The 12,407-nt window shown below is 53.8% G+C and overlaps 1 protein-coding gene across 4 annotated transcripts in view; it reads left to right on the forward strand.

Annotated features, from left to right (window-relative positions):
• LOC147111934 (sister chromatid cohesion protein PDS5 homolog B-like) overlaps positions 1–11,918 on the forward strand; it is a 249,945-nt gene extending 238,027 nt beyond the window's left edge. For all 4 annotated transcript variants that reach the window (XM_085999336.1, XM_085999338.1, XM_085999337.1 and 1 more), the window contains one exon: positions 10,731–11,918. In XM_085999336.1, the coding sequence (XP_085855462.1) occupies positions 10,731–10,773 (43 nt within the window). In that variant the 3' untranslated portion in view covers positions 10,774–11,918. The remainder of the gene's footprint in view (positions 1–10,730) is intronic.
• Positions 11,919–12,407: the final 489 nt, after the last annotated feature.

The raw sequence follows: 12,407 nt of genomic DNA on the forward strand, positions 1-12,407 counted from the left end.
TCGCTCTCATCTCTCCCCCCAGAGTCGCTCTCTCTCTTCCCCCCCCAGTCGCTCTCTCTCTTCCCCCCAGTCGCTCTCTCCTCTTCCCCCCAGTCGCTCTCCTCTCTTCCCCCCCCAGTCGCTCTCTCTCTTCCCCCCAGTCGCTCTCTCTCTTCCCCCCCCAGTCGCTCTCTCTCTTCCCCCCCAGTCGCTCTCTCTCTTCCCCCCCAGTCGCTCTCTCTCTTCCCCCCCAGTCGCTCTCTCTCTTCCCCCCCAGTCGCTCTCTCTCTTCCCCCCCAGTCGCTCTCTCTCTTCCCCCCCAGTCGCTCTCTCTCTTCCCCCCCAGTCGCTCTCTCTCTTCCCCCCCAGTCGCTCTCTCTCTTCCCCCCCCAGTCGCTCTCTCCTCTTCCCCCCCAGTCGCTCTCTCTCTTCCCCCCCCAGTCGCTCTCTCTCTTCCCCCCCAGTCGCTCTCTCTCTTCCCCCCCAGTCGCTCTCTCTCTTCCCCCCCAGTCGCTCTCTCTCTTCCCCCCCAGTCGCTCTCTCTCTTCCCCCCCAGTCGCTCTCTCTCTTCCCCCCAGTCGCTCTCTCTCTTCCCCCCAGTCGCTCTCTCTCTTCCCCCCCAGTCGCTCTCTCTCTTCCCCCCCAGTCGCTCTCTCTCTTCCCCCCCAGTCGCTCTCTCTCTTCCCCCCAGTCGCTCTCTCTCTTCCCCCCAGTCGCTCTCTCTCTTCCCCCCAGTCGCTCTCTCTCTCCCCCCCAGTCGCTCTCTCTCTTCCCCCCCAGTCGCTCTCTCTCTTCCCCCCAGTCGCTCTCTCTCTTCCCCCCCAGTCGCTCTCTCTCTTCCCCCCAGTCGCTCTCTCTCTTCCCCCCAGTCGCTCTCTCTCTTCCCCCCCAGTCGCTCTCTCTCTTCCCCCCAGTCGCTCTCTCTCTTCCCCCCAGTCGCTCTCTCTCTTCCCCCCAGTCGCTCTCTCTCTTCCCCCCAGTCGCTCTCTCTCTTCCCCCCAGTCGCTCTCTCTCTTCCCCCCAGTCGCTCTCTCTCTTCCCCCCAGTCGCTCTCTCTCTTCCCCCCAGTCGCTCTCTCTCTTCCCCCCAGTCGCTCTCTCTCTTCCCCCCAGTCGCTCTCTCTCTTCCCCCCAGTCGCTCTCTCTCTTCCCCCCAGTCGCTCTCTCTCTTCCCCCCAGTCGCTCTCTCTCTTCCCCCCAGTCGCTCTCTCTCTTCCCCCCAGTCGCTCTCTCTCTTCCCCCCAGTCGCTCTCATCTCTTCCCCCCAGTCGCTCTCTCTCTTCCCCCCAGTCGCTCTCTCTCTTCCCCCCAGTCGCTCTCTCTCTTCCCCCAGTCGCTCTCTCTCTTCCCCCAGTCGCTCTCTCTCTTCCCCCCAGTCGCTCTCTCTCTTCCCCCCAGTCGCTCTCTCTCTTCCCCCCAGTCGCTCTCTCTCTTCCCCCAGTCGCTCTCTCTCTTCCCCCCAGTCGCTCTCTCTCTTCCCCCCAGTCGCTCTCTCTCTTCCCCCCAGTCGCTCTCTCTCTTCCCCCCAGTCGCTCTCTCTCTTCCCCCCAGTCGCTCTCTCTCTTCCCCCCAGTCGCTCTCTCTCTTCCCCCCAGTCGCTCTCTCTCTTCCCCCCAGTCGCTCTCTCTCTTCCCCCCAGTCGCTCTCTCTCTTCCCCCCAGTCGCTCTCTCTCTTCCCCCCAGTCGCTCTCTCTCTTCCCCCCAGTCGCTCTCTCTCTTCCCCCCAGTCGCTCTCTCTCTTCCCCCCAGTCGCTCTCTCTCTTCCCCCCAGTCGCTCTCTCTCTTCCCCCCAGTCGCTCTCTCGCTCTCTCTCTCCCCCAGTCGCTCTCTCTCTTCCCCCCAGTCGCTCTCTCTCTTCCCCCCAGTCGCTCTCTCTCTTCCCCCCAGTCGCTCTCTCTCTTCCCCCCAGTCGCTCTCTCTCTTCCCCCCAGTCGCTCTCTCTCTTCCCCCCAGTCGCTCTCTCTCTTCCCCCCAGTCGCTCTCTCTCTTCCCCCCAGTCGCTCTCTCTCTTCCCCCCAGTCGCTCTCTCTCTTCCCCCCAGTCGCTCTCTCTCTTCCCCCCAGTCGCTCTCTCTCTTCCCCCCAGTCGCTCTCTCTCTTCCCCCCAGTCGCTCTCTCTCTTCCCCCCAGTCGCTCTCTCTCTTCCCCCCAGTCGCTCTCTCTCTTCCCCCCAGTCGCTCTCTCTCTTCCCCCCAGTCGCTCTCTCTCTTCCCCCCAGTCGCTCTCTCTCTTCCCCCCAGTCGCTCTCTCTCTTCCCCCAGTCGCTCTCTCTCTTCCCCCCCAGTCGCTCTCTCTCTTCCCCCCAGTCGCTCTCTCTCTTCCCCCCAGTCGCTCTCTCTCTTCCCCCCAGTCGCTCTCTCTCTTCCCCCCAGTCGCTCTCTCTCTTCCCCCCCAGTCGCTCTCTCTCTTCCCCCCAGTCGCTCTCTCTCTTCCCCCCAGTCGCTCTCTCTCTTCCCCCCAGTCGCTCTCTCTCTTCCCCCCAGTCGCTCTCTCTCTTCCCCCCAGTCGCTCTCTCTCTTTCCCCCCAGTCGCTCTCTCTCTTCCCCCAGTCGCTCTCTCTCTTCCCCCCAGTCGCTCTCTCTCTTCCCCCCAGTCGCTCTCTCTCTTCCCCCCAGTCGCTCTCTCTCTTCCCCCCAGTCGCTCTCTCTCTCCCAGTCTCTCTCCCCCCAGTCGCTCTCTCTCTTCCCCCCAGTCGCTCTCTCTCTTCCCCCCAGTCGCTCTCTCTCTTCCCCCCAGTCGCTCTCTCTCTTCCCCCCAGTCGCTCTCTCTCTTCCCCCCAGTCGCTCTCTCTCTTCCCCCCAGTCGCTCTCTCTCTTCCCCCCAGTCGCTCTCTCTCTTCCCCCCAGTCGCTCTCTCTCTTCCCCCCAGTCGCTCTCTCTCTTCCCCCAGTCGCTCTCTCTCTCCCCCAGTCGCTCTCTCTCTTCCCCCCAGTCGCTCTCTCTCTTCCCCCCAGTCGCTCTCTCTCTTCCCCCCAGTCGCTCTCTCTCTTCCCCCCAGTCGCTCTCTCTCTTCCCCCCAGTCGCTCTCTCTCTTTCCCCCCAGTCGCTCTCTCTCTTCCCCCCAGTCGCTCTCTCTCTTCCCCCAGTCGCTCTCTCTCTTCCCCCCAGTCGCTCTCTCTCTTCCCCCCAGTCGCTCTCTCTCTTCCCCCCAGTCGCTCTCTCTCTTCCCCCCAGTCGCTCTCTCTCTTCCCCCCAGTCGCTCTCTCTCTTCCCCCCAGTCGCTCTCTCTCTTCCCCCCAGTCGCTCTCTCTCTTCCCCCCAGTCGCTCTCTCTCTTCCCCCCAGTCGCTCTCTCTCTTCCCCCCAGTCGCTCTCTCTCTTCCCCCCAGTCGCTCTCTCTCTTCCCCCCAGTCGCTCTCTCTCTTCCCCCCAGTCGCTCTCTCTCTTCCCCCCAGTCGCTCTCTCTCTTCCCCCCAGTCGCTCTCTCTCTTCCCCCCAGTCGCTCTCTCTCTTCCCCCCAGTCGCTCTCTCTCTTCCCCCAGTCGCTCTCTCTCTTCCCCCCAGTCGCTCTCTCTCTTCCCCCCAGTCGCTCTCTCTCTTCCCCCCAGTCGCTCTCTCTCTTCCCCCCAGTCGCTCTCTCTCTTCCCCCCAGTCGCTCTCTCTCTTCCCCCCAGTCGCTCTCTCTCTTCCCCCCAGTCGCTCTCTCTCTTCCCCCAGTCGCTCTCTCTCTTCCCCCAGTCGCTCTCCTCTCTTCCCCCCAGTCGCTCTCTCTCTTCCCCCCAGTCGCTCTCTCTCTTCCCCCCAGTCGCTCTCTCTCTTCCCCCCAGTCGCTCTCTCTCTTCCCCCAGTCGCTCTCTCTCTTCCCCCCAGTCGCTCTCTCTCTTCCCCCCAGTCGCTCTCTCTCTTCCCCCCAGTCGCTCTCTCTCTTCCCCCCAGTCGCTCTCTCTCTTCCCCCCAGTCGCTCTCTCTCTTCCCCCCAGTCGCTCTCTCTCTTCCCCCCAGTCGCTCTCTCTCTTCCCCCCAGTCGCTCTCTCTCTTCCCCCCAGTCGCTCTCTCTCTTCCCCCCAGTCGCTCTCTCTCTTCCCCCCAGTCGCTCTCTCTCTTCCCCCAGTCGCTCTCTCTCTTCCCCCCAGTCGCTCTCTCTCTTCCCCCCAGTCGCTCTCTCTCTTCCCCCCAGTCGCTCTCTCTCTTCCCCCCAGTCGCTCTCTCTCTTCCCCCCAGTCGCTCTCTCTCTTCCCCCCAGTCGCTCTCTCTCTTCCCCCCAGTCGCTCTCTCTCTTCCCCCCAGTCGCTCTCTCTCTTCCCCCCAGTCGCTCTCTCTCTTCCCCCCAGTCGCTCTCTCTCTTCCCCCCAGTCGCTCTCTCTCTTCCCCCCAGTCGCTCTCTCTCTTCCCCCAGTCGCTCTCTCTCTTCCCCCCAGTCGCTCTCTCTCTTCCCCCCAGTCGCTCTCTCTCTTCCCCCCAGTCGCTCTCTCTCTTCCCCCCAGTCGCTCTCTCTCTTCCCCCCAGTCGCTCTCTCTCTTCCCCCCAGTCGCTCTCTCTCTTCCCCCCAGTCGCTCTCTCTCTTCCCCCCAGTCGCTCTCTCTCTTCCCCCCAGTCGCTCTCTCTCTTCCCCCAGTCGCTCTCTCTCTTCCCCCCAGTCGCTCTCTCTCTTCCCCCCAGTCGCTCTCTCTCTTCCCCCCAGTCGCTCTCTCTCTTCCCCCCAGTCGCTCTCTCTCTTCCCCCCAGTCGCTCTCTCTCTTCCCCCCAGTCGCTCTCTCTCTTCCCCCCAGTCGCTCTCTCTCTTCCCCCCAGTCGCTCTCTCTCTTCCCCCCAGTCGCTCTCTCTCTTCCCCCCAGTCGCTCTCTCTCTTCCCCCCAGTCGCTCTCTCTCTTCCCCCCAGTCGCTCTCTCTCTTCCCCCCAGTCGCTCTCTCTCTTCCCCCCAGTCGCTCTCTCTCTTCCCCCCAGTCGCTCTCTCTCTTCCCCCCAGTCGCTCTCTCTCTTCCCCCCAGTCGCTCTCTCTCTTCCCCCCAGTCGCTCTCTCTCTTCCCCCCAGTCGCTCTCTCTCTTCCCCCCAGTCGCTCTCTCTCTTCCCCCCAGTCGCTCTCTCTCTTCCCCCCAGTCGCTCTCTCTCTTCCCCCCAGTCGCTCTCTCTCTTCCCCCCAGTCGCTCTCTCTCTTCCCCCCAGTCGCTCTCTCTCTTCCCCCCAGTCGCTCTCTCTCTTCCCCCCAGTCGCTCTCTCTCTTCCCCCCAGTCGCTCTCTCTCTTCCCCCCAGTCGCTCTCTCTCTTCCCCCCCAGTCGCTCTCTCTCTTCCCCCCAGTCGCTCTCTCTCTTCCCCCCAGTCGCTCTCTCTCTTCCCCCCAGTCGCTCTCTCTCTTCCCCCCAGTCGCTCTCTCTCTTCCCCCCAGTCGCTCTCTCTCTTCCCCCCAGTCGCTCTCTCTCTTCCCCCCAGTCGCTCTCTCTCTTCCCCCCAGTCGCTCTCTCTCTTCCCCCCAGTCGCTCTCTCTCTTCCCCCCAGTCGCTCTCTCTCTTCCCCCCAGTCGCTCTCTCTCTTCCCCCCAGTCGCTCTCTCTCTTCCCCCCCAGTCGCTCTCTCTCTTCCCCCCCAGTCGCTCTCTCTCTTCCCCCCCAGTCGCTCTCTCTCTTCCCCCCAGTCGCTCTCTCTCTTCCCCCCAGTCGCTCTCTCTCTTCCCCCCAGTCGCTCTCTCTCTTCCCCCCAGTCGCTCTCTCTCTTCCCCCAGTCGCGCTCTCTCTTCCCCCCCAGTCGCGCTCTCTCTTCCCCCAGTCGCGCTCTCTCTTCCCCCCAGTCGCTCTCTCTCTTCCCCCCCCAGTCGCTCTCTCTCTTCCCCCCCCCAGTCGCTCTCTCTCTTCCCCCCCCCAGTCGCTCTCTCTCTTCCCCCCCCAGTCGCTCTCTCTCTTCCCCCCCCAGTCGCTCTCTCTCTTCCCCCCCAGTCGCTCTCTCTCTTCCCCCCCCAGTCGCTCTCTCTCTTCCCCCCCCAGTCGCTCTCTCTCTTCCCCCCCCAGTCGCTCTCTCTCTTCCCCCCCCAGTCGCTCTCTCTCTTCCCCCCCCAGTCGCTCTCTCTCTTCCCCCCCCAGTCGCTCTCTCTCTTCCCCCCCCAGTCGCTCTCTCTCTTCCCCCCCAGTCTCTCTCTTCCCCCCCCAGTCGCTCTCTCTCTTCCCCCCCCCCAGTCGCTCTCTCTCTTCCCCCCCCCCAGTCGCTCTCTCTCTTCCCCCCCCAGTCGCTCTCTCTCTTCCCCCCCAGTCGCTCTCTCTCTTCCCCCCCAGTCGCTCTCTCTCTTCCCCCCCAGTCGCTCTCTCTCTTCCCCCCCAGTCGCTCTCTCTCTTCCCCCCCAGTCGCTCTCTCTCTTCCCCCCCAGTCGCTCTCTCTCTTCCCCCCCAGTCGCTCTCTCTCTTCCCCCCCAGTCGCTCTCTCTCTTCCCCCCCCCAGTCGCTCTCTCTCTTCCCCCCCAGTCGCGCTCTCTCTTCCCCCCCAGTCGCGCTCTCTCTTCCCCCCCAGTCGCGCTCTCTCTTCCCCCCCAGTCGCGCTCTCTCTTCCCCCCCAGTCGCGCTCTCTCTTCCCCCCCAGTCGCGCTCTCTCTTCCCCCCCAGTCGCGCTCTCTCTTCCCCCCCCAGTCGCTCTCTCTCTTCCCCCCCCAGTCGCTCTCTCTCTTCCCCCCCAGTCGCTCTCTCTCTTCCCCCCCAGTCGCTCTCTCTCTTCCCCCCCAGTCGCTCTCTCTCTTTTCCCCCCCCCCCCCCCCCAGTCGCTCTCTCTCTTCCCCTCTTCCAACAACAACATGCCCTCGACAAAGCCTCGGCACCGCCGGGCACTTCAGCTAGTCTATCTATATATATATATATATATATATATATATATAAAGGAGTCGATCTGTCTGTCCTTCTGCCTGTCTGTCCTCGGGTGTGCGTCTGTCTGGCTGTGCGCTCGAAAGTTATACAGCGTACCTACGCGTGCGTTACCTCCAAAGAAAGCTTACGCTTCCGGGACGCTGGTAAGCGTATTTACTTTTCGGTCGGACGAAAATTGTTCGCGCCTTATGCAAAAAACCTTCAAAATTAAACTCATTATCTGCTAGCATTGATTGACTGACGTCAAGGTTTGACCAATCCTGTGCTGTCACGATTGACCAATCCTGCAGTATGGTCCCCTGATGGTTGGCCAATCGGTGTGTGTGGGCGGGACTAATCGTTTTCATCTCGGGGATCTGGCAGCCATTGTTTCAGTGCCATGACTTCAGCTTCCAGCTCAAACTACTTTGAAAGTTAGTATCTCTTTTAAAAATAACATAGGATTTACCAAAAACGTTTTATAAGTACTTTCACTTTCATCTTTCAAGGTATTAAGTGTGTGTGTGGGCGGGACTAATCGATTTCATCTCGGGGATCTGCCAGCCATTCTTTCACTGCTTGCAGCTCAAACTATCCTTATCCAGCTTTGAAAAAGTTAGTTTCTCTTTTAAAAATAACATAAGATTTACCAAAAACGTTTTATAAATACTTTCACTTTCATCTTTCAAGGTACAAAGGGACACAGACAGGGCCCAAAAGCCTGGCACTCGATTTAAACCGCCCGCCCCAAAACAGCCCTGGCAAAGCCGGGCTCCCCCAGCTATAACCTTATGTGGCACTTTATCGAATGCAGTTTGAAAATCCAAATATACTACATCCACTGGTTCCCACTGCTAGTTACAGCCTCAAAAAACTCTAATAAATTTGTTAAACACGATTTCCCTTTCATAAAACCATGTTGACTCTGCCTAATCATGTTATGATTTTCTAAGTGCCCTGATAGCACTTCAATGGATTCCAGCATTTTCCAGACAACTGATGTCAGGCTAACTGGCCTGTAGTTCCCAGTTTTTTCTCTCCCTCCTTTCTTGAATAGAGGTGTTACATTTGCGACCTTCCAATCCGCTGGGACCATTCTAGAATCTAGGGAATTTTGGAAGATCAAAACCAATGCATCTACTATCTTTTTAAAATTTGTTTATGGGATGTGGGTGTTGCTGGCAAGGCCAGCATTTATTGCCCATCCCCAATTGCCTTTGAGAAGGTGGTGGTGAGCCACCTTCTTGAACCGCTGCAGTCTGTGTGGTGAAGGTACTCCCACAGTGTTCGGTAGGGAGTTCCAGGATTTTGACCCAGCGACGATGAAGGATCGGCGATATATTTCCAAGTCAGGATGGTGTGTGACTTGAGGGGAACTTGGACGTGGTGGTGTTCCCATGCACCTGCTGCCCTTGTCCTTCTAGGTTGTTGAGGTCGCGGGTTTGGGAGGTGCTGCCGAAGAAGCCTTGACGAGTTGCTGCAGTGCATCTTGTCGATGGTACAACTTGCAGCCACGGTACGACGGTGGTGGAGGGAGTGAATGTTTAAGGTGGTGAATGGGGTGCCAATCAAGCAGGCTGCTTTGTCCTGGATGGTATTGAGCTTCTTGAGTGCTGTTGGAGCTGCACTCATCCAGGCAAGTGGAGAGTATTCCACCACACTCCTTACTTGTGCCTTGTAGATGGTAGAAAGGCTTTGGGGAGTCAGGAGGTGAGACACTCTCTGCAGAATACCTAGACCCTGACCTGTTGTTGCTGCAGTATTTATGTGGCTGGTCCAGTTAAGTTTCTGGTCAATGGTGACCCCCCAGGATGTTGATGGGGGATTCGGCGATGATAATGCCGTTGAATGTCAAGGAGCGGTGGTTGGACTCACTTGTTGGAGATAGTCATTGCTCGCCACTTCTGTGGCGCGAATGATACCTGCCACTTATCAGCCCAAGCCTGAATGTCGCCCAGGTCTTGTTGCATGCAGGCATGGACTGCTTCATTATCTGAGGAGTTGTGAATGGCACTGAACACTGTGCAGTCCTCAGCGAACATCCCCATTTCTGACTTTATGTTGGAGGGAAGGTCATTGATGAAGCAGCTGAAGATGGTTGGGCCGAGGACACTGCCCTGAGGAACTTCTGGGGCTGTGGTGATTGACCTCCAACCACCACAACCATCTCCCTATGTGCTAGGTATGACTCCAGCCAGTGGAGAATTTTCCCCCTGATTCCCATTGACTTCAGTTTTACTCGGGCTCCTTGGTGCCACACCCGGTCAAATGCTGCCTTGATGTCTAGGGCAGTCATTCTCACCTTACCTCTGGAATTCAGCTCCTTTGTCCATGTTTGGACCAAGGCTGTAATGAGGTTGGCAGCGAAGTGGCCTTGGCGGAACTCAAACTGGGCATCAGTGAGCAGGTTATTGGTGAGTAAGTGCCACTTGATAGCACTGTCGATGACACCTTCCAACACTTTCCTAATGATTGAGAGTAGACTGATGGGGCGGTAATTGACTGGATTGGATTTGTCCTGCTTTTTGTGGACAGGACATACCTCGGCAGTTTTCCACATTGTCGGACAGATGCCAGTGTTGTAGCTGTACTGGAACAGCTTGGCTAGAGGCGCGGCTAGTTCTGGAGCACAAGTCTTCAGCACGATAGCTGGGGTGTTGTCGGGGTCCATAGTGTTTGCTGTATCCAGTGCGCTCAGCCGTTTCTTTATCACGTGGAGTGAATTGAATTGGCTGGAGACTGGCTTATGTGATGATGGGGACCTCTGGAGTAGAGCAATATGGATCATCTCTGCAGCCATCTCTTTTAGAACCCTAGGATGGGGAGCGGGCAGGGAAGTGGCTTTGAGCCCAAGATCAGCCATGATATTGAATGGCAGAGCAGACTCAAAGGGCCAAGTGGCCTATTCCTGCTCCTATTTCTTATGATCTTATGTTCTTACGTAGGCCGCCAGGTCCGGGGGATTTGTCGGCTTTTAGTCCCATTAGTTTCTAGAGTACTTTTTCTCTACTTATATTAATTACGTTAAGTTCCTCACCCTCATTAGACCCTTGGTTCCCCACCATTTTTGGTATGCTTTTTGTGTCGTCTTCTGTGAATTGACAGATACAAAATATTTGTTTAATGTTTCTGCCATTTCCCATAATAATTTCTCCTGTCTCAACCGCTAAGGGACCAACATTTACTTTTGCTACTCTCTTCCTTTTGACCTTCTTGTAGAAGCTCTTACAATCTGCTTTTATATTTCTTGCTAGTTTTCTCATTCTATATTTTCCCTTTTTATCAGTTTTTTGGTCAGCCTTTGTTGGTTTCTGAAACTCTCGCAATCCTCAGGCTTACTGTTATTCTATAAGCTTCTTCTTTCAACCTAATGCTATCCTTAATTTCTTTAGTTAGCCATGGTTGGATCACTTTTCCCATGGATTTTTGTTTCTCAATGGAATGTATTTTTTTTGAGAATTATGAAATATTTCTTTAAATGCTAGCCACTGCTTATCTACCACCATACCTTTTAATCTATTTTTCCAATCTACCTTAAGCAACTCGCCCCTTATACCTATGTAATTGGCTTTATTTAAGTTTAAGACTCTAGTTTCAGACTTGGGCAAGTCACTCTCAAAATTAATGTGAAATTCTATCATATTATGATCACTGTGCCCCAGAGGATCCTTTGCTATGAGATTGCTAATTAACCCATTCTCATTACACAATACAAGATCTAAAATAGCCTGTTCCCTGGTTGGTTCAATGACACATTGTTCTAGGAAACTGTCCCGAACTGAGTTGATCTTGTATAGCTCCTATTCAGAACAATTACATTTTAATGAATGAAAACTTTGTTTGTATCAGGGTTTGATCATCATTTACCCTCTGCTCTACAAAACCAAATCTAGAGAATATATCTATTATGTTTAACACTTCATGAAAACTGAAATGTTGTCTCGAGCATTATTCTTTGGGGGGAAAAAATCCTATTCTACTTTGTGTCCCAACAGGTGCGACGCAAGCCCAATAAGAGGGAAAGAAGATGAAGAGTAAATATTTTCTGATGTTGGCATTAGAGCTTTGGTAATTGTTGTACTGTAAAGCTCAAGGCTAAAGGACACTGTCTAACTGATAACTGGTTGTTAAAGAAAGCATCTTGTATCTATTACCCATGCATTTGCAGTCCCATGGTCACAAGCTTTTGGCAAACACATCAATTCATAAATTGTGGGTTGTCGTGCATTGTGATGTGTGCTGACTACAATGTACTGGCTTTACAGAGAGATTGAAATAAAGGAAATTGTAAATATTTTTTTTATGTTTTGATTGAAAATGTGCTTGTATAGCTTTTAAATTACAGCTTTAAATCACCAACACAACTGTGTATTAAATGTGTGGGTGAAGAAAGTTGGTTACAATGAACGTTGACAACTTAAGCAATACTTGTTAATAATTGTACCTTCTGTGGCATCCTACTTTCAAGAAGGGACTGGTTCATGGAAAGAACAAATACATTATTGCATTTTCCTGCAGCACATACTTCTGTGGTTAGATTTGTCGGAAAGTCACCTTTTCTAAATCCCTTTAGTGTTTGATTATATATACTTGTTTCTGTAACCTGCTCTACTGCTTCTGCTTTCCACCACTGAAGATGTTGGACAGGAAGTCCTCAGTTGTATAAAATGTGAAGTCAACTAAAAATGCTTGTGGCATTTTACTTGTCAGTATTGATGCCAGAACTGTCTAGGCTTTTAGATAAAATTGGAAAAATAAAAGGGTTTTAGTTAAAATATTTTAATACTGATGGTGTATTAGATATTCAAATTGTACACCTTACTCTAGTTACCTCCCCTGTCAAATTTGTATCAATCTACTGTATCAATAAAATTCTGTAACTGAGCTTGCCTTGTTATAGTGAAAAAAAACTTTTGTGTATTTTGAAGGATAACCCTCCCTAAGTTATGGTTCCTAAGAGTTAGATCATGTGAAAGTTGTTCATTGTGGTATGTGATTAATGAGAAAAGGAGCCTCTCTGCATTGTAACAACCGTTCTGTTCTGCTTGAAATGCACTTGACATATCGTTAAAAATGCCTGCAATAATATTCGTATTTTCCTTGTTGATTTTTATTTCTGTATTGTCAATCTGTACCAAAATTTGGGTTTAATCAGATTAAAATTATTTTGTTTTACAAAGATAGCTATTTGAGTCACTGGAAAGAAATTCTTAGCTGTAGTGAAATTTTGCTTGAGTTTTGAACTGCACGTAGTCAATGTAGGCTGCTGCTAGAAATATATGTTACAGGTTTTGATTTACCTAGGTACAGTTCAATCATTTAAATAGGTTCTAGTATTCATTATTGCCTTGTTAACGTGATAAAGCAGTCAACACGTTGTATAGCACAAGTTACAGTGTACATGTTTGTCAGCTATAAAAATTGCCTGCACAGAAAGTAAGTCAATGTTGAGATTTGTTTGTTACCGTTCCAGCTGTAGTGTCTTGAATTAGCACTGTCATTATCCATAAACAGTAGTTGTGGCTTTTCTGTGCTGATTGTTTACATGTTATTTTGAACAAGTTGCTAATTTGATCTGGTGCCAAAATTGAATTCATCTATCTAATGAAAATTCTATGCAGGCTGCTTGAGAAAAGATGCTTCTAAATGCATGCTTAAGAGGGTAGAGCTAT

Source organism: Somniosus microcephalus, chromosome 10 (genome assembly GCF_052327205.1).
Source record: "Somniosus microcephalus isolate GS21.2 chromosome 10, FLI_Smic_1.0, whole genome shotgun sequence".
NCBI classification, from domain to species: Eukaryota; Metazoa; Chordata; class Chondrichthyes; order Squaliformes; family Somniosidae; genus Somniosus; species Somniosus microcephalus.